The 26,713-nt window shown below is 44.0% G+C and overlaps 2 protein-coding genes and 1 non-coding gene across 8 annotated transcripts; 1 reads left to right on the forward strand and 2 right to left on the reverse strand.

Moving 5' to 3' along the window:
- The first annotated feature begins 70 nt into the window (after positions 1-70).
- LOC115154816 (bromodomain-containing protein 8) lies at positions 71-13,425 on the forward strand. Of its 6 annotated transcripts, none has more exons than XM_029701427.1 (20): positions 71-153; positions 1,378-1,474; positions 1,705-1,774; positions 3,081-3,130; positions 3,339-3,461; positions 3,594-3,674; positions 3,766-3,830; positions 4,224-4,366; positions 4,595-4,786; positions 4,947-5,034; positions 5,272-5,418; positions 5,691-5,824; positions 6,168-6,633; positions 6,769-6,806; positions 7,600-7,829; positions 7,967-8,059; positions 8,162-8,230; positions 8,334-8,616; positions 12,171-12,215; positions 12,847-13,425. In XM_029701427.1, the coding sequence occupies exons 2-20, from the start codon at positions 1,395-1,397 to the stop codon at positions 12,904-12,906; spliced, it is 2,457 nt and encodes an 818-aa protein (XP_029557287.1). In that variant the 5' UTR covers positions 71-153; positions 1,378-1,394; the 3' UTR covers positions 12,907-13,425. The 6 variants fall into 6 exon arrangements, with proteins under 6 accessions (XP_029557287.1, XP_029557285.1, XP_029557288.1 ...); XM_029701425.1 differs by lacking the exon at positions 71-153 and adding an exon at positions 689-723; XM_029701426.1 differs by lacking the exon at positions 71-153 and adding an exon at positions 771-955.
- On the reverse strand, positions 401-473 carry trnaa-agc (transfer RNA alanine (anticodon AGC)). The gene has a single exon. It is a non-coding gene; the product is annotated as a tRNA-Ala (tRNA).
- Positions 13,426-17,493: 4,068 nt separating the features above from the next.
- Positions 17,494-26,067, reverse strand: LOC115154818 (dnaJ homolog subfamily C member 18). The gene is made up of 8 exons (XM_029701432.1): positions 25,489-26,067; positions 22,667-22,841; positions 22,369-22,514; positions 21,925-22,131; positions 20,364-20,476; positions 19,748-19,860; positions 19,172-19,344; positions 17,494-19,017 (listed from the first exon to the last, which is right to left on the reverse strand). The coding sequence occupies exons 1-8, from the start codon at positions 25,613-25,615 to the stop codon at positions 18,893-18,895; spliced, it is 1,179 nt and encodes a 392-aa protein (XP_029557292.1). The 5' UTR covers positions 25,616-26,067; the 3' UTR covers positions 17,494-18,892.
- Between the last annotated feature and the right edge of the window lie 646 nt (positions 26,068-26,713).

The following is a 26,713-nucleotide window of genomic DNA, read 5'->3' on the forward strand; positions in this document are numbered from 1 at the left end:
TCGATTAAAAATAATCCGGACCGGTTGTAGTCCAAGACTATGACTAGGTTTAGTCTGGTCAGGGTCCGAAATTAGCCCTATCAAATCTAAGGGGAACTGCTGAAAGAGGGAAAATGGTGATTTTGTGGTTAGAGAGCAAGAATACTATATGCTGTGAGTACAGGGATGGGATTTATGTCACCAATGTAGCAATGAGGGTTTGAAAAGAAAACTTGAACCAGGCAGCATCGCTGGAGGCAAAGAATAAGCACACAGCCACACACTACCTGTGCAATATGTCCCGAATCCTGACCTCTTCCATACAGAGAGGAATTGTATTAACTGTACACAGGCCAGGGTACATATTTTATTAAGATGCGACATCATTACAAGGTGGACATTTTTTGATTCACAAAAAAATTGGAGGATGCGGGCATCGATCCCGCTACCTCTCGCATGCTAAGCGAGCGCTCTACCATTTGAGCTAATCCCCCGATGTGTCGGTATGGGACCACATGAGTTTATAAACGAATAGTTATCAAACACATCACTATGGCGCTGTAAATTGTTTAGTTAATGTACTTATTACTTCTACACAGCGGCAACCACAATGAGTCTACGCAAAATTAACATTTCCCTTATTCCCTTTTTCATATGAATGATCTAATTTGGCTTATACTGTACTGAGTCATATTGGGTGGGTGGAGTATTTGTGTGACCAGAAGATGGCGAGCGGGGTTGGAAGTGAGTCAATGAGCCTGCTGTCAAATTAGATACTGTATATGCTTTTTTTAATGCATGGCATCCAAGTGTTCATGAACCGTTTGCACACGATAGTCATGTAATTGATCTAAAGTTAGACGGCATTGCAGATCGGTCAATTCTTACTTATCCCTGCTAGTACGAGCTTTGAATGAATGGCTCACTCTTCTCTTCGTTAGCTGACCAGTTAGCAGAAGCTCGCTATTTAGCTATAGTAAGTCACCAGCAAAACATTGCTAGTATGTGCTTGTGCGTATTTTTGCGGAAGTTAATAGTTTCATATGTCCGCTTAGAAAGGTGTTGATATGGGTGCATCATGACTTTTGAAATATTCGTAGGGCATTTCGTAACACTGCTCCCAAGGTGGTAGCTAGCTCTAGCTAGCGTAACATTTATTTTCACCCGTCCGTACATGGGGTAGAGTCTTGGTATTCAGTGTGGCCTAACCTTCTTAGTTATTTATCTGAGATCTTCTTTCATAATTGTTAGTTAACACAATGGGATTTGTTTTGCAGGATCTTGGGACATCCTGACCAGTAAAATATAATGTGATTACCATAAATGTGTAAAATATATATATATTACCAGTCCTGACTAATAAGTGGGCGTCCCCCCCTATCCACTCCTTATCTGCAGAACACAAGTTGCTTGCCATGGGGCCAACGGAGCCGTGGTCGGTGAGGGAGAAGCTGTGCTTGGCCACCTCTGTCATGAAGAGTGGGGACCAAAACTGGTAAAGCACCACGCTTGTCGACCTACATCATGTTACTGTAATAATTGTTATGGACAGACCAGTCGAATCTTAGCCAGCCACCAACTTTCACTGAGTAAGACTTCCATTAATGGGAACAAGCAATAGGCTAATTGTCAGGCAATTGATTATGGGAGGAAAGATTTTCGAATAGAACTGGTCAGTCGAATAGGAATTGTGATGATGCAATTATAGGATATCCATACCCACAGGGTGTCTGTCAGTCGAGCCATCAAACCATTTGCAGAGCCAGGACGACCCCCTGACTGGTTCTCACAAAAGGTAGGATATGCTTCAATAGATGAACACCATGAACAAACAAGAACCTGATGATGGCATCTAAAATATATTAGCCTTGGTGCCCACAATGCAGTAACCTTATGGACTCTTGCCGAAAGGGTTGATTGAGTGAGATAGGTGGCATGCATCCTTCAGCGTTTCCCCTATATGCATTTAACAACAGCACACTGCTGTATTCATTATTCTTTTTTATATCTTTTTTTATTACATTTTAGATAATAAATTTTGGGATGATTACATGTTTTCAGTGTAAAGTTAAACAACTAAAACCAGGTATAAAGTATGTAGAAAATATAATTGACCAACATGTTTTTAAACAAGATCATCTTTGAGAACTAACAATCTTCAAAATAAAAACTAGACAGTCGAGGAGAATCTAAAATGAAGAAAATGCCATGGGACCCCCATTGATTTAGTTATAATGTTTGAGTCACTCAGATAGCATAAGAACATGGCATAAGCCATGGAAAAATATGTAGAATTGCAGGAAATTAGCTTTAAAACAGCAACATTTTGTCTCTGCTGCCAAGAGGAGGGCCTCTAAAACGGTGCTGATGGTCACGCCCACAGCCCCGCCCCCCTCACACTAACTTTGCTACTGCTGCTGAAAAAAATCCTAGGAGAAGCACTGGTACTTTGCATTAACTGTACTTTCCCTAGCCCTGTTCATTTTCCATCACTGTCCTCTTCCACTGTCCTGGGCTGTCAATAAACTGAGTGTGCAGAACATTATGAACACCTGTTCTTTCCATGACATAGACTGACCAGGTGAATCCAGGTAAAAACTATGATCCCTTATTGATGTCACTTGTTAAATCCACTTCAATCAGTGTAGATGAATGGGAGGAGACAGGTTAAAGAATGATTTTTAAGCCCAAAGGCAATTGAGACATGGATTGTGTATGTGTGCCTTTCAGAGGGTGAATGGGCAAGACAAAATATTTAAGTGCCTTTGAACGGGGTATGGTAGTAGATGCCAGGCGCACCAGTTTGTGTCAAGAACTGCAACGCTGCTGGGTGCACCCGAAGGACATCTAGCCAACTTGACACAACTGTGGGAAGCATTGGAGTCAATATGGGCCAGCATCCCTGTGGAACGCTTTCGACACCTTGTGTAGTCCATGCCCCGACAAATTGAGGCTGTTCTGAGGGCAAAAGGGGGTGGCGCAACTCAATATTAGGAAGGTGTTCTTAATGTTTTGTACACTCAGTGTATATGCAGCCTGTTGAATTTAAGGAAATAACTGACTTATTCTTCTCTCTCCCTATCTCTCTCTTTTTCATCTAGCACTGTGCCTCCCAGTACTCAGAACTCCTGGAGACGACAGAGACCCCAAAGTGAGCACAGCAGTAACTCTTATGTTGATGTCTTTTCCTGTGTGTGGCTGGATCTGTGATGGTTCTGCTGTTGCATTTCCTATGACCAGAGGGTGTTGGAGAACATGGACAGTGTGGCTAGCGTGTTAGTCTGAAGGAGGCAGGCAATGGTTTATGGATGACATGATCTTGTCTGGGTTATGTTTATGACACGGTTATCTCTCGCCAGACGGAAGCGCGGTGAGAAAGGTGAGGTGGTGGAGACGGTGGAGGATGTGATCGTCCGCAGGCTCACGGCAGAGAGGATTGATGAACTGAAGAGACTGATCAAAGACACACAGGAGAAGCACAGGTACACAGGCTTTGTGCAATCTCTGATAGAGGTGGGACTCTCTATTCAAGAGACTCACGGCCTTCAGTAGATCTTTGCTGCTACTTTATTGACCCGACGCTGATGTCAACTGTGGGTCTGCTGCGTTCACAGGAAGCTGAAGAAAGAGGCAGAGCTGATCCAAGCCGGACACCTGGACTCCAAACTAGAGGAGCTATGGGGAGAGATTGTGCAGTATGTGACTTTCTGTTACTATTTCTGTATCTAATTACCTGTGTCTATTTGTGTTTTTCTGAAAACAACGACGACTTTCTGTGCCTGTCAGGAAGAAGAAACAGGAAGAGGAGGAGGCAGACGTGAAAAGAAAGGCCATAGATGCAGCTTATCTAGGTAACCCACCTCATACACACCACAAGCTGCTTTTGCCTGTAGCGTTTCTTTATCTGCTCAGTAAATATAACAGTATTTCCTGCTATTGCTCCTTGGTCACCCCTTTGTATCAGTCTTATTCCAGACCTTGTAGAACTCAATATACCAGGCAGTATACAGGTTGATTCAGATGCGTTTTTATGTTTCTTGAATGATTCAATAAACCCACAGGGGATGTTGAAATAAAAATCATGCCAAGGGGTTTGGAGGAGGAGCTCTATCAGAAAGTATATCTAAGGCTGAGATAGATGTGTACACAGCCACAAACGCTGGTCAAAGTAATTAGTGGATCGACTGTAGTGTGATTGGTCAAACTAAGAACAGTCTCACCCCGACGCCCCACCCCCCTTCCAGCCAGACAGGCGGTGAAGAACACCCCTAAACGAGTGCCCAGTGTGACCGTGCGCTCTCCCCCGGGGTGCGGCTCGCCAAGCCTCGAGTTCTGCCAAGGGGACACACCCCAGAGCACACCCGAGGACCCCAGCACCTCAGTGACTGTGAGTCCCTGTCAGCGACAGGGGAACGGGGCAGGGGCAGGGGCAGGTAGAGAGATGATTGGAGTTCAGTAAAAACATTCTGTTTTTGTCAATTTGTCATTGTCAATTTGATGTGCTGCCACATGCTACACGAAATGCCCTTTCTTCGGTCTGCCTGCCCTACTCCCTTGCATGTTATATCCCTCCTTTTCCCTTTTCCCAACTTCATTTCCCCCCTCCTCTCCGTAGGCCCCAGAAGCAGCAGGGTTCATGCCCCTGACTGAGGCCTGTGGGATGGTTGGTGCAGAGTCAGGCCTGGGCACTCTTCTGGATGACTCCCCACAAAAGAAGCTCTTGGGCCAGAAAGCCACGCCACCACCATCCCCTCTCCTCTCTGAGCTACTGAAGAAAGGCAGTTTCATGTCCACAAGCCCCAGACTGGTATGTCCTAGAGGAAACACTATATTATGCCATAGGGATTGTTCACTTCCATACTATTTAAAAACATCCACATGTAACGACCCATAGCCGTTTCAACATCTCAGACTCGTCCTCAGATGATTCCTGTTGCAGTTACAGAGGTGTTGTGTTTGCCTTATAGGTTGGAGATGGTGACCTGCCTGGTAATATGACAATAGCACATGACCTACAGCTCACAGGCTCCATTCTCCCTGGCTGTCTAGCAACAGGTACACACACACACACTCACACTTGTTCTTTTGCATAAACACCCAACAGAAAGCTTGCTTCTAGAATGTTTGCAGATGTGTACCTGTCCATGTATGCGTTTGCTAAACTTGGGTAGTCAAATAGTACAATTTTTTGTATTGCTTAGCGTGGCATTTGATTATAGATCAAGGCTCTGTGCGCTGTGCGTGTGTGTGTGTGTGTCCGTGTGTGTGTGTGTGTGTGTCCGTGTGCGCTAGGTGCCCCTACACTCTCTCGTCTGCTGGAGGCTGGGCCTCAGTTCTCAGCTCCGCTGGGCTCCTTGTCCGGCAGCACAGACTCCTCCAGTGCTCTTCTCACTGCTGCTGCACCCCCCACTATGGAATCCCCCGCCTCACTACACACAGGTCTCTCCCGTTCCCTCCCTCCCTCTGCTTTTATACAGATCCTCTTCCTTCTTCTCTCGTCACTTCCTCCCCGGCATCTTTTCTGTGTCTTTTCAACTGACCGTCACACTACTGTACACGGCATCCCATTCCATCTCATCTCCTCCGACATGAACGTGAAGCCTGTCACCATGATCATGTCCTCCATCTGTTGTCTTTACGCAGAGATTGAATATGAATCATATTATAAGGCTGTTAATGCTACCTATATATATGTGTGTGTCTTTATATAGGCAGGGATGAGGTGGAGGCCTCCCAGCCTGGCCCAGGGGAGGGGACAGAAGAGGGCCAAGTGACGGTGCCCTACATGGGAGATGAATTGGACCTGGAGACAGTGGGGGACATCATCGCCATCATTGAGGATAAGGTGCTCGTCCTCCGCCTCACCCACCTAAAAACGTTGATGGATACCTGTTCTGCCTGTAAAGCCATAGTTATATCAGCCTTCTCTCTAATAATAACTGCATAATATGTCTTTCTGAGGTGTTTGAAGTGGTGCAGGTAGCCTAGCGTTTTAAGTGCATTGGGCCAGTAACCGAAAGGTAGCTGGTTCGAATCCCAGAGCAGACTTGGTGAAAAATCTGTTTATGTTCCCTTGAGCAAAGCACTTAACCCTATTTGCTCCTGGAAGTCACTCTGGATAAGAGTGTTCTGCTAAATGACAAAATATGTAAAAATGAAGTGACAGGCTCTAACCTCTCACCCTATAGGGTGATGAGAATGCAGAGGCTCTGGATGCAGCTGCAGTGGAGGCCGCTCTGTCCCTGTGTGAGGAGACAGGCCACGCCCTGTCTGGCCCCCCCTGGGAGCCCGGGCCCTTCAAGCCCCCTGAGTCTAACCCTGCCGCCCCCACTCGGGCCCCACAAGCCTCCTACTCCTCTTCCCTCCACGGCAGTCTGGAGGTGAAGAGGGAGAGCCTGGAGATACGGGGTGGGGCCTCTGCATGTGACAGCCAGGACAACTGTACCTCAGGGTACACACACCCCCTGGGCATCAGTGGCCTTCCTCCCTCCTGCTCGTCTATGATGCTGGAGCACAGCCAGCCTATTGGCGCTCGTCTGCAGCATGGGGTCATGGGCGGGGCCGATGGGGAGGGAAGCCCTGTCTCTCCCCATGCCACCATCAAGTGTGAGAGTGAAGAGTGGATGCAGCAAGGAGCTGACACCCCACACGCAGGTATACACACACACACACACACACTCATAGCCCTGGCACATCAAACTGACAGCCATACAAGATGCCAAAATCAACCTGTTATGTTCTTAGCATGACTGCCCGTTTCTCTCTCTCTCTTTTCACTTTGTCCCTCAGACTCTGAGGGTGGCCCCATGACAAGAGGACACTCCAAGGTACACGTCCCACTGAAGAGAGAACAGACTTGTGCTGAGACCTGTTATCCTTTTGTTAGAACGGGGCTCTTCACCCTTTTCTTGCCAAGGGACCCCCGCCCAGGTGACCCAGGGAACCCCATCATAAGTTAACAAAAAAAAGTCCTGTCTTATTATCAATCACATTAATTTATAAAGCCCTTTTTTTTACATCAGCAGATGTCACTAAGTGCTTGTACAGAAACCCAGCCTAAAACCCCAAACAGCAAGCAATGCAGATGTAGAAGCACGGTGGCTAGGAAAAACTCCCTAGAAAGGCAGGAACCTAGGAAGAAACCCAGAGAGGAACCAGGCTCTGAGGAGTGGCCAGTCCTCTTCTGGCTGTGCCGGGTGGAGATTATAACAGTACATTGCCATTAAGGCCCGATTGTTCTCCAAGATGTTCAAACGTTCATAGATGACCAGCAGGGTCAAATAATAATTACAGTGGTTGTAGAGGGTGCAACAGGTCAGTACATCAGGAGTAAATGGTGAATCATCAGGTGAATGGTAATGACGAGAAGAAGTAATCCAAATGTTGAAATGAATTGATTTGGTAGATCGTTTTTCGTTAATTTGACCTCCCACACATTAGAATTGGAAGAGGAAGTATGAACTCGTAACACTCGCAGGCCCTTTTTCAAAGCCTGTGTGAGATACTCCGATGAGTGGAATTTGCTCAATATTAGGAGGACAAAGGATTCCCCTCTTTTCTACTGTAGGTATCTAACTCGGTCTCTCTCCCCATCTCTCTGTACCCGTGTTGCGTGTGAAGGAGGAAGAGGAGGGGGTGAGTGACGGAGAGGAGAGGAGTGCCTCAGAGACTAAAGAGGGCCTGGATGGGGGGGATGAGGAGGCCTACCTGTCTGAGGCAGAGGGGGAGACCGAGCTGGAGCCCCCAGCCAGTGAGAGTGAGGACGGTTACAGTCTGCACACAGCCTCCTCCTCTCTGCAGCTCCACACCACCGCAGACTCTATCCCCAGCAGCCCTGCCTCCTCCCAGTTGTGAGTCACACACACACACACACACACACACACACACACACACACACACACACACACACACACACACACACACACACACACACAAAGAATGTCTCTATCATGTCAAAATGCCTTGTTCCTTTTCTTGGCCTATGCAGTTCAATGTGCAGTGAGGACCAGGAGGCCATGCAGGCTCAGAAGATCTGGAGGAAAGCCATCATGCTGGTATGGCGAGCAGCCGCCAATCACAGGTAACAAGCTCGCCCATGGAACCCAGGTCTACAGCAGCACCATGCACCCTGCCTCTCATTTTAGCTTTTGAAAGTGATGCCCTTGCTCTTTTCCTGGTGCAGGTATGCTAATGTGTTCCTGCAGCCTGTGACTGATGACATTGCCCCGGGCTATCACAGTATTGTGCACAGGTAAGCACTGACACAGGGGACAGGCGCTTTCTCTGCTGGCTTGGTCGCCTCACTTAGTGGATCTGTTGGACACTCTGACCCCCTCCGTTCTCCTCCGCCCCAGGCCCATGGACCTGTCCACCATTAAGAAGAACATTGAGACCGGTCTGATCCGCACCACGGCAGAGTTCCAGCGGGACATCATGCTGATGTTCCAGAACGCGGTGATGTACAACAGCTGTGACCACGACGTGTTCCACATGGCCCTGGAGATGCAGAGGGACGTCCTGGAACAGATCCAGCAGTTCCTGGCCACACAGCTCATCATGCAGACCTCGGAGTCGGGCGTCAGCGCCAAGAGCCTGAGGGGCCGGGAGAGCACCCGCAAACAGGACCCCTCGGAGAAGGTGCTCCTCTCAGTGGGACTGCATGGGATAGAGGGTCTTTAGATGGGAATGGGAGGAGAGGAGAGAGTATTGGGAATGGAGAGTCTCGGAGAGGAAAGGAAAGTGAGGATTTGGGGATGCAAGAAGAGACAGATTAGAGATCTGTTTAACTGCAGAGGAAAGGAGAGGACACAAGTCTCTTACCTTTTGGAAGGCAGTCCTAGATTTTATAGGAGGGCACATGTATGTCAGTCATGGTGTTTTCTTAATGCATGATCATGTGCTTCAGTGTTCATTTTATCCATTTCCCCACTGACATCCTTCTCTGGTGTCCATTCTGAGTTGCCATCGATGGAGACCATACTGTTGGTGGGCTTCATGGGCTTAGATGGTGATAAACTCATGATAGTAGATAAGAACCTGACTCCATCAGATAATAGTGCTACTACTGTTTGCATGACAGACAAGAATGCAAAATAGTCAAACGCATGTACTGCACCCATACCTGTGCAGTTATTGGGACAACTCGAGACAAAGATCCCTGCGAGTCCACGCAGTTGAAATCAAATCAAAGTTGATTTGTCACGTGCACAGGATACAGCAGGTGTTAACAGGGCAGTGAAATGCTTGCTTTGCAAGCTCTCCCTCAACATGCAGTAATACTAAGTCATATCAAATAAATACACACCAGAAACTACACTGTATACAAGATCAGGCCCAGTACAGTACCAGTCAATGTCAGGGATACTGGTGAAAGTTTAGGTAAGGCTATGCATATGTAATCTGGTTATATTTCTCTCAACTCTCTCAACTGTCAATCTGATACACACACTGATATTTTCTTTCTCATCCTTCATCCTTCATCTTTTCACTGCCTCTGTGTCTACACTTGTGTGTGTGTTAGCTCTTTGTTAGCTTCATTGATCTGTGTTTGTATCTGCGTCGTGTGTGTTTGTGTGGGTGTGTGTGTGTTTTTCATGTGTGCATGTCTATTGTGTGTACCCCACTTCATTGCATCGATGTGTGTAAAGACATAGCCATGGCAGCGCTCCAACCTTGTGTTCCTCTCCAGTGTCTCTGGCTGGTAGATAGTCTCAAAGCAGGAGAGAGGGTCAAGGTTTAAGGGGGGGGGGTTAGAATTAGTTATTTTGGATTTAGTGGGGCAGATCCAATTTGTATTATAGTATTTTTAAAATATATTTTTTAGGGGTGGGTTAGCTTTAATATTGCACATAGATTGTGGCTTCTATCAGTGTAATTGTCTGCATCATTTCAAATCCCCCTTATGTTTTTTTTTTAATACAGTACCAGTCAAAAGTTTGGACACACCAACTCATTCAAAGGTTTTTCTTTATTTTTAATAAAGAATAATAGTGAAGACATCAAAACTATGAAATAAGACATATGGAATCATGTAGTAACCGAAAAAGTGTTAAACAAATTAAAATATATTTATATTCGAGATTCTTCGAAGTAGCCACCCTTTTCCTTGATGACAGCTTTGCACACTCTTGGCATTCTCTCAACCAGCTTCACCTGGAATGCTTTTCCAACAGTCTTGAAGGAGTTCCCACATGCTGAGCACTTGTTGGCTGCTTTTCCTTCACTCTGCGGTCCAACTCATCCCAAACCATCTCAATTGGGTTGAGGTCGGGTGATTGTGGAGGCCAGGTCATCTGATGCAGCACTCCACTGTCCTTGGTCAAATAGCCCTTTCACAGCCTGGAGGTGTGTTTTGTGTCATTGTCCTGCTGAAAAACAAATGATAGTCCCACTAAGCACAAACCAGATGGGATGGCGTATCGCTGCAGAATGCTGGGGTAGCCATGCTGGTTAAGTGTGCCTTGAATTCTAAATAAATCACAGACAGTGTCACCAGCAAAGCACCCCCACATCATCACACCTCCTCATCCATGCTTCACGGTAGGAAGCACACATGCAGAGATCATCACTCTGCGTCTCACAAAGACAGCGGTTGGAACCAAAGATCTCAAATTTTGACACATCAGACCAAAGGACAGATTTCCACCGGTCTAATGTCCATTGCTTGTGTTTCTTGGCTCAAGCAAGTCTCTTCTTTTTATTGGTGTCCTTTAGTAGTTGTTTCTTTGAAACAATTCAACCATGAAGGCCTGGTTTACGCAGTCTCCTCTGAACAGTTGATGTTGAGACGTGTCTGTTACTTGAACTCTGTGAAGCATTTATTTTGGCTCCAATCTGAGGTTGGTAACTAAAATGAACTTATCCTCTGCAGCAGCGGTAACTCTGGGTCTTCCTTTCCTGTGGCTGTCTTCATGAGAGCCAGTTTCATCATAGCACTTGATGGTTTTTACAACTGCACTTGAAGAAACTTTAAAAGTTATTGAAATTTTCCACATTGACTGGCCTTCATGTCTTAAAGTAATGATGGACTGTCGTTTCTCTTTGTTTATTTGAGCTGTTCTTGCCGTAATATGGACTTGGTCTTAGCCCTATTTGGTAAATCTTCTGTATACCACCCCTACCTTGTCACAACACAACTGATTGGTTCAAACTCATTAAGAAGGAAATAAATTCCCTAAATGAACTTTTAACAAGGCACACCTGTTAATTGAAATGCATTCCAGGTGACTACCTCATGAAGCTGGTTGGTTGAGAGAATACCAAGAGTGTACAAAGTTGTCATCAAGGCAAAGGTTGGCTACTTTGAAGAATCGCAAATATAACATATATTTTGATTTGTTAAACACTTTTTTGGTTGATGATTCCATATGTGTTATATATATTTGGAGTAAACTCATGTATAGCAATACTTAGGATTCTACTTCCAGTTCATCGCGACAGTATATTTTACAATACCGGTAGTTAACTTTTTGTTTGTTTTTAGGCCAGCTACCCTCAACCCCTCCCATCTATCTCTATCTCATCCCGTTTTGATTTCTAGCTGCCACATATTTTTCCACTGTGATGTTTCACAAAAGTTCTGAACCTTTCTATTCTCGTAGTTTCTACAGATTGTAAATGAAACATAAATATTTTTTCTAAGAGTATTATAGTATTTGAAACTAAAGTATTAGCAATGCTACAGAATTTCATATTTGGCCAAAAGTCACATGGTACTTTTTTGCATATTGGAGCACACGTTTTAAGATGGATTTATTTAGTTAATCACAAAAAAGGCTCCAACGATATCTTCACAATCCAAGTGAGGAATTGGTTACCCACCTGCATTTAAGTAAAGGACTCGGGTCAGTTCTTGGACCACTCCTGTGAGAAGATGGGTCCTGCTTCAGTATGCGTTCCCACAGGTTTATATTCTATACGGTATTTTTAGTGTCCATGAGTAATGGCGTTCACTTATTTTATACCCTCCATGTTTTTCTGTATATGATGTACCTCATTTCACAATCTTTTTGGAGGGGGTCTATCTTTTTTTTTTTTTTTTGTGCAGTTCTCTTTTCTTTTGGAGTGTGTCGTCAGTGTGTCGTCAGCGTGTCGTCAGCGTGTCGTCACTGTGTGTACTCCACTACTTTTCTTCTTTCCTTGTTCTGTGTGTCTTTGTTCCCTCTCTCTGACTATCCTCTGTCCTCTCACAGGACAGTGTCCCCATGGCCTCTCCTGCCTTCCTTCTCTCTCTCTTTGTAAGTACCCAGTCTGCAGGTTATGAGCTGCAAGACTACAGCTGGGGTATTTGCATTCTGGCCCCAAGTCAGATTGAATACTTGCCTGACGACTCATCCTGAATTTGATTTCGTTGCTCTATCGATCGCTCCATGCTGAACCTGCTATCCTGGAAGTTGTTTGTGCTGACGTCAAAAATGACGTGATTCGTGTAGGCCGGCTCTGGCCCATCCCATCGGTTTCTGGGACCAATCAGAGCGGTCAGAATGTGTTCGCATTCGAGAAGCAAATCCAGACTCATCATGGAGAAGAAACGTTAGTGGGAGTGGCGTTTGGCCGGAGCGATGTGGATGGGTAGACAGGCAAATTGAATACCCCTGCTCTATAGTATTCTCTTTCTTAAATATCCTCTTTCTCTCCCTCTTTCTCTCTCTCACACACATACGCTCAGAAACACAAATCGGCTCGCCAACTTTCATGCACACAAGCTAATTGACACATGCGTTTGCAAGTTGCATTGAATCTAAATGTTGAACCATGTTTCCTATCATGTTCAAACAAACACTAAATATGAGGGCCAGTCTGTCCGGTGTTGTCTAGGGGGATGGCTTTGGACCAGAGTTAACCCATCCCCTCTCTGTGCTTCTACAGGATGGGGGCACCAGGGGGCGCCGTTGTGCCATAGAAGCTGACCTGAAGATGAAGAAATGAGTCGCAGGGAGCACCTGCAGATGACTCTGGATGGAGTACAACTGATTGGTATCCTCTATCCATGGTCATGTCCCAGTTGATTAAGGTAACGAAGGACACCACAGTCTGGGTCAATGTCGTTTCATGTCCTCTCACTTCAACAGGACATGGTATGTCTGGCTGAGAGAGCAATGCAATTCCTGAATTGCAGTTTAGAGCAAACGCAACCCCAGCACTGAGAGAAACATACTCCAACTCCTGAATCGAGTCCCCTCTTAAACTGAGCAAGGCATTGTGACGTAGATAAACTGAGTGAGGAACCGTTGACTGGATGAGATGACTAGGGTCGTACTGTACGTGTCTGTCAACAGAAAGCTGAAATGCCTTGCATTGTGTATGTGTTTCATGAGTTTAAGTCCTTTGTATAGTATTGTACAGGCATGTCCATTTGTGTACATATGGTGCCTTTTTAAAGGCAATGAATGTTTCAAAATAATAAATATTAGTTGCAAGATTGAGGTCCCCCAACTTAGCAAACCAGGTAGTGTGTGATTTTTGTTTTTGTTTTAAAGAAATCCAACAAAAAGGACTAAGGCTGTGACTCTAAGGCAATCCATTTTGAGCATTGTCGACAATGCGCTATTTAAAGGCAATGTTCCCAAGTTCGTGGAGACGGCATTTATGGTAAATGCTGCATGTCGGCTCAATCGAAAATGACCTTTTAAATTGGCACATTGTCGACAGCGTGTGATTTAACTGAATCCCGCCATAAGCTCGGGTGTAACACCAGTATGTACAGTGCATTCGGAAAGTTTTCAGACCCCAGTGTTGCTGCACAGCTATTTTTAGGTCTCCAGAGATGTTCGACCGAGTTTAAGTCCGGGCTCTGGCTGGGCCACTCAAGGACATTCAGAGACTTGTCCTAATGCCACTCGAGCATTATCTTAGCTGTGTGCTTAGGGTCGTTATCCTGTTGGAAGGTGAACCTTCGCCTCAGTCTGAGGTCCTGAGAGCTCTGAAGCAGGTTTTCATCAAGAATCTCTCTGTACTTTGCTCCGTTCATCTTTCCCTCGATCCTGACTAGTCTCCCAGTCCCTGCCGCTGAAAAACATCCCCACAGCATGATGCTGACATCACCATGCTTCACCGTAGGGATGGTGCCTGGTTTCCTCCATATGTGAAGCTTGGCATTCAGGCCAAAGAGATTCATCTTGGTTTCATCAGACCAGAGAATCTTGTTTCTCATGGTCTGAGAGTCCTTTAGGTACCTTTTGGCAAACTCCAAGCAGGCTGTAATGTGCCTTTTACTGAGGAGTGGATTCTGTCTGGCCATTCTTATCATAAAGGCCTGATTGGTGAAGTGCTGCATAGATGGTTGTCCTTCTGGAAGGTTCTCCTATCTCCACAGAGGAACTCTAGAGCTCTGTCAGAGTGACCATTGTGTTCTTGGTCACCTCCCTGACAAAGGCCCTTCTTCCCCTGATTGCTCAGTTTGGCTGGGCAGCCAGCTCTAGGAAGAGGCTGGTGGTTCCAAACTTCTTCCATTTAAGAATGATGGCGGCCACTGTGTTGTTGGGGACCTTCAATACTGCAGACATGTGTTGGTATTCTTACCCATATCTGTGACTTGACACAATCCTCTCTCGGAGCTCTACGGACAATTACTTCGACCTCATGGCTTGGTTGTTGCTCTGACATACACTGTCAACTGTGGGACCTTTTATATAGTCCAATCAATTGAATTTACCACAGGTGGACTCCAAGTTGTAGAAACATCTTAAGGATGCTCAATGGAAACAGGATGCACCTGAGCCTAATTTTGAGTCTCATAGGAAAGGGTCTGAATACTTATGTAAATAAGGTATTTGTTTTTTATTTTTAATAAATTTTCCAAAATTTCTAAAAACCTGTTTTCGCTTTGTCTTTATGGGGTATTGTGGGTAGTTTAATACATTTTAGAATAAGTCTGTAACATAACATTTGTAAAAAGGCAAGGGGTCTGAATACTTTCCAAATGGACTGTGTGTGTGTGTATATACTCAGCAAAAACCCTTTTTCAGGATCTTGTCTTTTCAAAGATAATTCGTAAAAATCCAAATAACTTCACAGGTCTTCATTGTAAAGGGTTTAAACACAGTTTCCCATGCTTGTTCAATGAACCATAAACAATTAATGAACATGCACCTGTGGAACGGTCGTTAAGACAAGAACAACTTACAGACGGTAGGCAATTAAGGTCACAGTTATGAAAACTTAGGACACTAAAGAGGCTTTCTACTGACTCTGAAAAACACCAAAAGAAAGATGCCCAGAGTCCCTGCTTATGTGCGTGAACGTGCTTTAGGCATGCTGCAAGGAGGCAATGTTCGTACTGCCAAGAGTGTGCAAAGCTGTCATTAAGGCAAAAGGTGGCTACTTTGAAGAATCTCGATTATAAATATATTTTGAATTGTTTAATACTTTTTTGGTTACTACATGATTCCATATGTGTTATTTCATAGTTTTGATGTCTTCACTATTATTCTACAATGTAGAAAATAGTAAAAATAAAGAAAAACCCTGGAACGAGTAGGTGTGTCCATACTTTTGACTGGTACTAACTCAAAAAAAGAAATGTCCTCTCACTGTCAACTGCATTTATTTTCATAGTAGTAAAAATAAAGAAAAACCATAGAATGAGTAGGTGTCCAAACTTTTGACATGTACAGTAATATATATTAGAGGGCAGCAGGTAGCCGAGTGGTTAGAGCGTTGGGCCAGCAACCGAAAGGTTGCTAGATCGAATCCCCCGAGCTGACAAGGTAAAAATATGTCGTTCTGCCCCTGACCAAGGCAGTTAACCCACTGTCCCTAGACCATTGTTGTAAATAAGAATTTGTTCTTAACTGACTTGCCAAGTTAAATAAAGGTAAAATATATATAATTAAGAGACCACTGCAAAATGATCAGTTTGACTATTTATAGGTTTGGGTAAAATGAACATTTTTGTTTTATTCTATAAACTGACATTTATTCCAAATTCCACATAAAATATTGTAATTTAGAGCACTTATTTGCAGAAAATAACTGGTCAAAATAACAAAAAAGATGCAGTGTTGTCAGACCTCGAATAATGCAAAGAAAGATAAGTTCATATTCATTTTTAAACAACACAATACTAATGTTTTAACTTAGGAAGAGTTCAGAAATCAATATTTGGTGTGTCTTGGCATGCTCTCCACCAGTCTTTCATATTGATGTTGGGTGACTTTATGACACCCCTGGCTTTGTTTGATGGCTTGTAACCATCCATCTTCCTCTTGATCACATTCCAGAGGTTTTCAATGGGGTTCAGGTCTGGAGATTGGGCTGGCCATGGCAGGGTCTTGATCTGGTGGTCCTCCATTCACACCTTGTGATCTTAATTGCCTACCGTCTGCAAGCTGTTAGTGTCTTAACGACTGTTCCACAGGTGCATGTTCATTCATTGTTTATGGTTCATTGAACAAGCATGGGAAACAGTGTTTGAACCCTTTACAATGAAGATCTGTGAAGTTATTTGGATTTTTACAAATTATCTTTGAAAGGCAGGGTGAAAAAGGGATGTTTCTTTTTTTGTTGTGTGTGTGTGTGTGTGTATATATATATATATAAGATCATACTTTTTGGAGCAATGTCCTCTGGTCTGATGAAACAAAAATATAACTGTTTGGCCATAATGACCATTGTTATGTTTGGAGAAAAGGGGGAGGCTTGCAAGCCAAAGAACACCATCCCAACCATGAAGCACGGGGTTGGCAGCGTCATGTTGTGGGGGTGCTTTGCTGCATGAGGGACGGGTGCACTTCACAAATAATGTGGATATATTGAAGCAACATCTCAAGACATCAGTCAGGAAGTTAAAGCTTGGTTGCAAATAGGTCTTCCAAATGGACAATGACCCCAAGCATACTTCCAAAGTTGTGGCAAAATGGCTTAAGGACAACAAAGTCAAGGTATTGGAGTGGCCATCACAAAGCCCTGACCTCAATCCTATAGAACATTTGTGGGCAGAACTGAAAAAGCGTGTGCGAGCAAGGAGGCCTACAAACCTGACTCAGTTACACCAGCTCTGTCAGGAGGAATGGGCCAAAATTCACCCAACTTATTGTGCAAAGCTTGTAGAAGGCTACCCGAAACATTTGACCCAAGTTAAACAATTTAAAGGCAATGCTACCAAATACTAATTGAGTGTATGTAAACTTCTGACCCACTGGGAATGTGATGAAAGAAATAAATCAACTATTATTCTGACATTTCACATTCTTAAAATAAACTGGTGATCCAAACTGACCGAAAACAGGGAATTTTTACTAGGATTAAATGTCAGGAATTGTGAAAAACTGAGTTTAAATGGATTTGCCTAAGGTGTATCCAAACTTCCGACTTCAACTGTACATATGAGAGAGTTGTATTTCTATTTTATTTCACTAGTCCTGCATGTTGAAGCTCAACGCCGAAGATTTTCACTGTACCCTGCAATCACACCTGTAACCCTGTACATGTGACTATTAAACATTCTGAATCAGTTGGGGAAAATGGGAGTAAAGCATCAGGAAACAAAACAAAAGCTCCCCAGAGACACCAATGGATTGTTTAAGATTTTATTCAACCAGCTTGAAAACCTGCTCTGGCAGCACAAATCAACGGGACACCAGAGTTTAGTTAGCCAAGAGGCCACTAGGTCTCCAGTTAGCATCAGGTCTAATCTGTAATCCATTACTGCCCCCAACGCCATCCTGTCGGTCTGCCACTAGTGTGGCCGTTAACCCTCCGTCTGCTGGATTTATGATCTGACTAAAAGGAAAGGTCAAGCATTAGAAGATTGAAACTATTACTGAAACAACTGTTCCTTTGGAGAAACCAAACCTAAAGCATGTTTAAAAGCTCTTTAGTAAAGTAAGTCGATTACATGAAATGGGCAGGATGTGTGGATTGCTGTTAATAGTCCTTCAGAGAGTTGTGGTGTAGCGGCTGACTGAGCACCTGATGTGTAACAAAAACCTGGATCAACTATGCATGCATCAGGGAATAGGGCTCAGAATAAAACAGCATCAAAAATGTGCTCGAGAAGCAACCAAAATGACCAAATAATGGACAATAAATACGACTACAGCAACGCTGTCTGGCAAAGTCTTAATGCACGGCAAAAGAAAAAGGAAAAAAAAGGATCAATGCATCCGTCTTCACATAAAACAGAGATCCGCAGTTAAATTGTAAGTGGATCTAATATGCGAGAGATATATAGCTCTTGCCTTGCTTTGTTTCTCTAAACGGGCAGGCGTGACAAATCTACACATTTTCCTTCACAGTTTAAGACCGTATAGATCTGTCTTTTCAAATAGAATCTCTCACGTCGTTTGCCTCTGTATCTGAACCTTTTCTTGAAGTTACTGGCTTTCAGGTCCTTGCCTTTCTTCGCAATTAAAACGTTCTTCCCAATTAAAAACTAACTCACGGCTCTAGCTATGTTCTTTCCCAAGACCTATTCAATATATTCCAATGTAACCCACGCCACAGAAAACAAGATAAAAATGAGTAACGCACCAGTACTAAACATGCTTCAAACAGGTGACTAACGGAAAGTGTACGTGTGAACAGAACCATATTCTCAAACCTTGTAAGCAAGCCCATATTCCTTAATGTAAGGAAGTAGAAACAAGGCTCCTGTACATCAATACAACAATCCCAGAGCCAGCCAGGCAGGCAGGGCTTCATGTTATCTACAAAGAGCCAGGCTTGGCAGCTTACAGTACATGCTCCTCCACTTTCTTCCATCCAAGAGGAGAGAAGGCGCAATGTTTCAATTCAAAATGGCTTTGGCTGCCACGGTGCTCTAACCAGAGAGAAGACGATTCTTCTTCTTCTTAAAAAAAAAAAAAAAAAGTGACCCGATTTGAATAAATAAATAAAATAAATACAATTTAAACGAGTAGTGTCGAATTCCCAGCTGCAAAGAGATGCCTCCCTCTCCTCCTGTCTAAGCCCCTCATTCTCCTCTCTGTCGGCCCACAAAGCGGTACAGCTTGTCACAGTTGTCCAGCTTCAGAGACTCAGCCTTCGCCTTCAGCCTGTCATCACGGTACAGTTGGGCAAGGTTCGCCAAGTCCGACTCTGAACGAAGATGGAGAAAAAAAACATATTGGCTTATATATGGATGAAATTCATACTCTGCAACATGAATAAACCATGCATGGCTGCCTCAGTCAACATGTCTCCAAATGGGGACAGCGCCAAGCTACCAGGATCTGATTGCAGCTGAACTTACTCTGCTGTTTCTCCTTCCAGCAGCTGCTCTGCAGGTGTTCAATGTAGTCACTCTCTATGGTCTTCTCCAGCTCCTCCAGGGACTCCCCACTGTACTCCTTCTGGAAGCCCTTGTCCACGTAGTAGGGCACACCCATATTCTGGGTCTCCCGGGAGACCACCAGGCCCATGGCCCTGAAAGACAAATATACAGTCAGTCCCACTACAGGCAGACTTAGAGGGTAATACACATCACACCTCACCTGCTACGCAGGGGTGGGCAATTCCAGTCCTCGAGGTCCTGATTGGCCGTCACAGTTTTGCTCCAGCTAACACACCTGACTCCAATCACCTAATCATGATCTTCAGTTTAGAATGCAATTGGATTAAAACCAGCTGTGTTTGCTAGGGATGGAGAAAAAGTGTGACATCAATCAGGCCCCCCGAGGACTGGAGTTGCCCACCCCTGCTCTTAAAAGGGTCCTCATGCACTCTGCACTCGGCCGTTACCATGGAACTAGTCTGAATGAGGTTCATACGCAGTCTACTTTCGAGACAAACGTGTCATCAAGAAGCTTGGTCGATGTGGTTGACTCACGGTTTGTAGAAGAGACTGTAGGGAGGGTTGGTGGCCATGAGTTGGGTCACAACAGATATGAGGATCAGCACCAGCACAGGAAGAAGCTGCAGGAAGGCCGTGAAGGTGTTCTGCTGAGGAAAGGCAAAGCCAGAAAGAAATGTTAAAGCAAAAGTTTATAACAAACCATATACCTGTAAATATATATATTTTTAAATCAATCTGCAGTAATGTTTCTAGGACTCTATTGCTTTATTGCAAAAAAAAAAAAAAGAAAAGCTTGTTTACTCATTTTCACAGCTGGTCCGTTTCATTGGTCAACCTTTAACCCCTACTGTAACTGACCCTCTTGGAGCAGCATATGGTTCTCATTTTTATTGCCTCTTGTAGCACTGCATAAAGGGAAATAATATCTAAAATGGCAGAGACAGGATCAAAAACCAAACCTTAAAGAGTGGTGGCTCTAAATTTAAGGCCCAGCATTAATTGTGAACACATAGGAAATACATACGCTGTAGCCATGTGAGTTAAACTGTACGCCCATAGAAAAATCCGCTGTAGCTCTGTTGGTTAATCACACAGCTACAGAACATCTATGATGTGAACTGGTGGGAGTTTCTAGGAGATTCTGACTGACCGGACTGCGGTTCTCCTCCACTTCCTCATCGCGCCTCTCATATGCGCGTCGCCGACGAGGCTGGTAGAAGTTAGAGTAGGTGGCTCCTCTGTTTGTGTACACATGGATGTTGCCTGAGGGAGCAGAACATACTCGTAACTACTACGCAACAACCGACAAGGTGACTAATCCAAAAATGAAAGGGACAAGAGAGAAAACGCACGCGCCTTCTCTCTTTCAGACACATACATGCACACAGTATTTGTTTTTTCAATGTTTATTTGAAATGTGAGTTTTAAGTTTGTTTTCCGACTTGATTTACTAGTTTTAGTTTTTATATGATTTAGTTTCAGTTTTAATGTTAAGGACAAAGTAGAGTAGGCGTGGGAGGCTAAAAGACATTTCAGTTTTGTTGGCCTTTAATTTGGGGGGATTTTTGACGTCTTGCCACAGGGCAGTAATACATAAATTGATAGGTTTAAATTGTAAAGTCAACCTCATTGTGACTTGGATTTAAAGCAATTACTGCCTAGACTGGTTGCAGAAATATGGAAGACAACTTGCCCATTTTTACACTAATCTTTTTAAAGCTTTTTCAGCTTTAGTAGTACATGTAAGAAACAAGTACCTATATCTGAAAGAGAGGAAAAAACAACAACAAATGAAGTCATGGCACATTTGTTAGCTAGTGATGCACTAGTCTCGGAAATCCCAGACCTAGGCAACAGCAGCGCTAGGTCTGGGGAGGATGTCTCTTGGACATTTCGAAAGGGGGGGGGATTGTTCCGGAGAGCGTCTTCTTAAGACACACAACTCTCTACAATTCATGAGTTTGGGTAGACGGGCCAGAATATCACGATTAGGAACTCAAATTTGCCGGCAAAGCCTTTGCACTGGTTTTAGTGAAGGTAGATGCAAACTAGCCACTAGCGAAAAGCACTCATTACATACAGCCATTCTCCATCTTGCTAGCTAGATACTACGTTGGGAATGTTTTACACTTGGGCAACAAATAGATACGGTGGTGGCACGCACCCCATTTCCCACTCCTCTGTCCCAACTGGCGCAGACACTTCTACAGACGTGTATGCAGGAACATTGGTACATTGTGGGAGGCAACATGTCAGTCTTGAGAGACAAGTGATGCACAAGATAGGCTTATATGAAACATCGCCATCTCCTGGCGGCATTTACCTGCCAGATTCAGAAGCTTGAAAACCCTGTTTCATTTTTGCCCAAAGTTTAGAAGAAAACAAACTAAAACTGAACCACAATTTGATGTTTTTCATATTTGAGTTAGTTTCAGTTTTTCAAATGGGTTTCTTCATTTTATTTCAGTTTACAAAAGTCTTCATGATTTGTTTTAGGGCTCCATTCAATCTACCGCTGAAGCGTTACAGATTACGCAATAGAAATGTAAAGGTCATTTCCGATTGAGCCGAACATATGCAGCGTTTCCCGTGAATACCATCTCCGCTGACGCGGTAACGTTTCCTTTCAATCACACTGTAACCTTTTCAGTTTACTCTAATAACCTCGACTTCCACACACACACACACACACACACGCACGCAAATCTTACCTGTGGGAAATCTTCCTCCAAAGAAGATATTGAAAAGTTCTTCAGGGGAGATGTCAGCCTCAAAGTCCCTGTTGAAGTTGCGGTAGTGTCCGTGGCGAGCTTGGGCTGAGGGGTGGGTGGTGCTCTCAGAGGGAGCCTGCTCTCCGTACTGGTCATACTTATGACGCTGCTCAGCATTGCTCAGCACTGCATACGCATTGCCTATGGCTGTAGGGGGGGGGGGGGGGAACACTTATCAGGCCTATGATCGATGCTCTTGGGGTGATGTCGTCTGACTCGATGCACATACAGGGCCACAATAGCATGATAATTAAGGAGCTAATTATCTGCACCAGCAGTCCCACAAAATACAGAGGCCCTATTTATTCATCTATTTTGTTGTTAGAATTTGTTTCTTAGCTCACAGAGAAAGATGTGAATCAGATGAGTCCTGGATCAGGTTACCTTTAAATGCATCGGTGGCTCCCGGGGCACAGTTCTTGTCAGGGTGGAACTTCAGTGCCAGCTTCCTGTATGCCTTCTTCAGATCTTCATCGCTAGAGTCTTTAGGAACGCCCAGGATCTCATAGAAGTCCTTGCATTTCTTTATCCTGCAATGGATCAAACCCCACAAAGATTAGTACGAAATCTGATACCACAACAGGGCAACGTGCATTTGCCCTTTCACTGGGCGGACATCTTGACAAATGTAGTAAAGGTCTGTAAGTGCTCAAAATGAACGTAGGCCCTATCACTCAGGTACCTGAGAACACCCTGACGCTGATCCTCTGTGTATGTCTTCTTCTCCTCGTTGGCCCCTTTGCGCGCTTCCTCTCGATCCCCGTCCTCTTCATTGGATCGAAAGCCACGCGGTGGGGGTATGTGGGGCTCCTCTGGAGCAGCAGAGCTCCCATTCCTCACTATGGCATCGATCAGCACTGATGGAGAGATCAGGAATGGGGGCAAATATTAATAGAAGAAACAGCTTTTGGTGTGTAAGTAACATTATGTACCCGAAACATGTATTCCCCTAACCTAGTCCCTTCTTGTCTTCAGAAGATGAGTTACTTACACTGTGTGTACAAAACATTAGGAACACCTTCCTAATATAGACTTGCACCCACTTTTGCCCTTAGAATAGCATCAATTTGTCAGGGCATGGACTCTACAAGGTGTCATAAGCGTTCCACATAGCCCATGTTGACTCTCGCAGTTGTGTCAAGTTAGCTGAATGTCCTTTGGGTGGTGGAACATTCTTGATACACACGGGAAGCTGTTGAGCGTGAAAAGCCCTGCAGCGTTGTAGTTTTTGACACACACACCGGTGCACCTGGTACCTACTACCATACCCCATTCAAAGGCAATTTGTCTTGCCCATTCACCCTCTGAATGGCACACATACACCATCATTGTCTCAAGGCTTAAAAATCCTTCTTTAACCCATCTCCTCCCCTTCATCTACACCAGTGGTCACCAACTGGTCGATCTCTAAGGCATTCCTAGTCGATCACCAAACATTTCTGTAAAAACCCAACGATAAAGCCTTGCGCTCCTATTTTTTTTTGTTTTTGTTTCGCGCTGTTGGCGCACTTGATTCAGCAGCCCTAGCGCCGGGAAGACAAAGTTCCCAATTTGAACCATTTCATACACGGCAGGCCCAGAGAGCAAATCTAGTGCACCAAAAGGCCTACCGCTGGCCAGTCAAATAGCTCAGATCACCATGTCTGCACAGTTTGAGCCTTAGACTGTAAAAAAAATTTTTTTTAAAGCCTTGAACCCACAGCAAAGTCGATACTGTGAGATTTCAAAACCATCACTAGAGAGACAATGAATACAGCAAAGAGCTGGCTGCGGTTTTTATGAGTAACTTCATGTTCAAGTTCTTATTCAGCACCACCAACACCTTGTTCAACACTTTTATAAGTCATAAAAATGCTACAACCAGCTAATTTGTAAGGAGTATAGCAAAGATCCAATTTATGCTCGATCTGAAAATGTGGATGGTGTGTACTGCATGCTCTGGGCATGCTCTGCGCCGCTCAAATGTTTAAACAATGTGGAGGGCTCCGTATAGACATGATTGGTTGTTGGTAGGTGAGAGCAGGGGGGTCCTGTATAAAACACAAACTCACTTCCTTGACAACAGCTCTCCGCTGCTAGGCAAAACACAAGAAGTACGAATGCCCTGAGTTCTGCAGAGGCCATACCACCATAACTGCTGCACGGCCAATGCAGATGTCGGAATGACCATGCAGAGCCTATAAGTGTTCTGATAACATTGCGTTATTATTAGCAGCTTGTGTCTTTTTTAATATTGAGGACCGTTTTATTTTTTGGGGTCATAGGAGTAACATGAATTGGTGCATGAGGCTATTTGGAGTTCTCAGCATTGTTACAAAATTTGGGAGGCGCACAGCGATGCGGTACACAGCTCAATTTGCGTCACACCATCCAAACGGCGCCTCCGACCACATTTTCAGATCAAGCGTAAATTGGCTCTTAAGTTTCGCCATCAGCTGGAAGACTGTGTCCTCTTTTCTCAGCAGAGGGAGGGAGAGAGAGACAGTGAGAGGCAGCCTCACCACTGCTCCCTCCCTCAGATGCAGGCCATCAGTCCAGCTCACTTAACTGTGCCTCACAAGTAATACAACAAATTATCTATTGACAGTGTGATCATATACAAAATATTTTTAAATATAATTTCAAAATGGTCTGAGAAGAACAGCACTGGCAGGGCAATTCCAGCATAGCCAATATGCAGTGATAATGTATTGGGCTTATAGCCTACTGCACAAACCTCATTGCTACAGAACGTTTTTTAAATGGTTACTGTTAAATAGGCTTACGTTTTTTAAGTCGTTTTTTATTTTATGACTCTGATCTTCACTCAAAAGGTTGGTGACCAATGAGCTACACTGTTTGAAGTGGACTTAACAAGTCGCATCAATAAGGGATCCTTATTGGTCAGTCTGTCATGAAAAGAGCAGGTGTTTTTAATATATATCACATTTATTTTTAAATGTAACCTTTATTTAACTAGGCAAGACAGTTAAGAACAAATTCTTATTTTACAATGACGTCCTACCGGGGAACAGTGGGTTAACTGCTTTGTTCAGAAGCAGAACGACAGATTTTTTTTTTACCTTGTCAGCTCGGGGATTTGATCCTATAACCTTTCGGTTACTGGCCCAACTAGGCTAACTGCCGCCCTGGTGTTCCAAATGTTTTGTACACTCCGTGTATATTAACAATAACAAACAATTTGGGTGGCTGAAAGCTACAACTCCAGATTGACTAATAACACGGCAAGTAAGTCAAACATGACTAGTTACAGTAGCTATACATTGTAGGGTGGCCTACAGCTTAGAAAAAGTAAATCAATCCACTTACAGGCACAAACATGCTATCTAAAAATATTGATTATTATAAGCCTGACCATGTTGTAAATATTCAGATGACATGCATAACACATTCGCTGATTCGAGCATACATTATGCAATTCACAAGATACAGACGTTGCACTTTCTATTTTAACATTCAAGTTGGCAAGCAAGGCTAACAAGACGGCCATTACGGGACCCTTACCTCTGGCCCGAGTACTGGGAAATATTTTCTGGGCTTCATACAACAGTTGAAGGGCCTTTTCTCTCCGCCCTGACCGCAAGCACAGCTTTGCTTTCTCTATCAACCGATCTGATTCCGCTTTATCCATTTTGACAGCTGTTCGATAGCTAGCTTGTTACCGTTAGCTTATTCTCAGAGGCTGCAACCCCAATTAGATACAGTACGCTCGCTACACAAATGCGGTTGACTGCCTGAAATTCTAATATTTTAGCTAGGCTAGCTATCTTATGTTCAGAAGTACCTGGACGTTGTATGTCAACTCAATTAACGTTAACTAACTAGCTTTGTTCACATCCAGATAACAAGCTAAGCTAGCCAGCAATCGGTTAGCTACGAGATTTCGCCGTAACTATCAGGTATCATAGCGATGATGGCGACTGCCACAAGTCAGACACGAACACGGGTGCTAGTGCGCCTATTCAAGTCAACATACAAAACTGAAGTAGTACAAATCCATGCATGACTGAGAGAAATGTAATACCGACATTATTGAACTGGTGTGGTTTGTTTCAGGTTACCACAGCACTAACCAATCACTTCCGGGGTACGGAATTTTTTAACGTTCTAAATAACCCCCCCGAGGTAATAGTAGAAAATTGCCAATAACCTGTATTTAATAATTGTCTAAACAGTCATTCATATTTGTTCATATGTAAGTGAAATTTACTGGGGGAGGGGGGAGACTGGTCCAACTCAACATATCATTAAAATAATGCACCCTCTACCCAAAATGAAAAACCTACTGTATAAACACAAATCATTTAAAAAGTGATCGGGATTGCGCAATAAAGCTGGGTACTTATTTCCATTGTGGTCCCTACATTTGCTGCAGCATATGCTACGGTAATATAAGGACTGAATGCACGTTTAATTTACACATCTCCACCTGGCTTTCCAGGGTCATCTTGTTTTTTAACATGGCTAAATCAATGGGTTTTTCTGTCGTACGAAATTTGCGGTGGCCTATAACATAGGCTATGTATTGGATAAGGGCACAATCATTTGTTTTTTTGGAGTTGGGCTCATAAAATGTATTTAATGTATAGCTCATCAGGCTCAGGTAGCAGCAGACTTGAATTGTCATGCCTATCAAAGCTCTAATCAAATCAAGACATATGCTTTAGAATTACACTTCCGGTTTGAGCGGAGAAAACATGGTTACCGTGGAGTCAAGGGATTATTCTCC

The sequence above is a fragment of the Salmo trutta genome, chromosome 19 (genome assembly GCF_901001165.1).
Source record: "Salmo trutta chromosome 19, fSalTru1.1, whole genome shotgun sequence".
NCBI classification, from domain to species: Eukaryota; Metazoa; Chordata; class Actinopteri; order Salmoniformes; family Salmonidae; genus Salmo; species Salmo trutta.

Bases quoted from the DNA above. Each gene is read 5' to 3' on its own strand.
- LOC115154816 (XM_029701425.1), top strand. The intron at 6,634-6,768 runs GTATACACACAC...TTTGTCCCTCAG, and splicing joins AGCTGACACCCCACACGCAG to ACTCTGAGGGTGGCCCCATG. The intron at 8,060-8,161 runs GTAACAAGCTCG...TTCCTGGTGCAG, and splicing joins CGAGCAGCCGCCAATCACAG to GTATGCTAATGTGTTCCTGC.
- LOC115154818 (XM_029701432.1), bottom strand. From the start codon at position 25,615: ATGGATAAAGCGGAATCAGATCGGTTGATAGAGAAAGCAAAGCTGTGC. The intron at 22,842-25,488 runs GTAAGGGTCCCG...TCTCTCCATCAG, and splicing joins TCCCAGTACTCGGGCCAGAG to TGCTGATCGATGCCATAGTG. The intron at 20,477-21,924 runs GTAAGATTTGCG...CTGCTCCCTCAG, and splicing joins TGGAGGAAGATTTCCCACAG to GCAACATCCATGTGTACACA.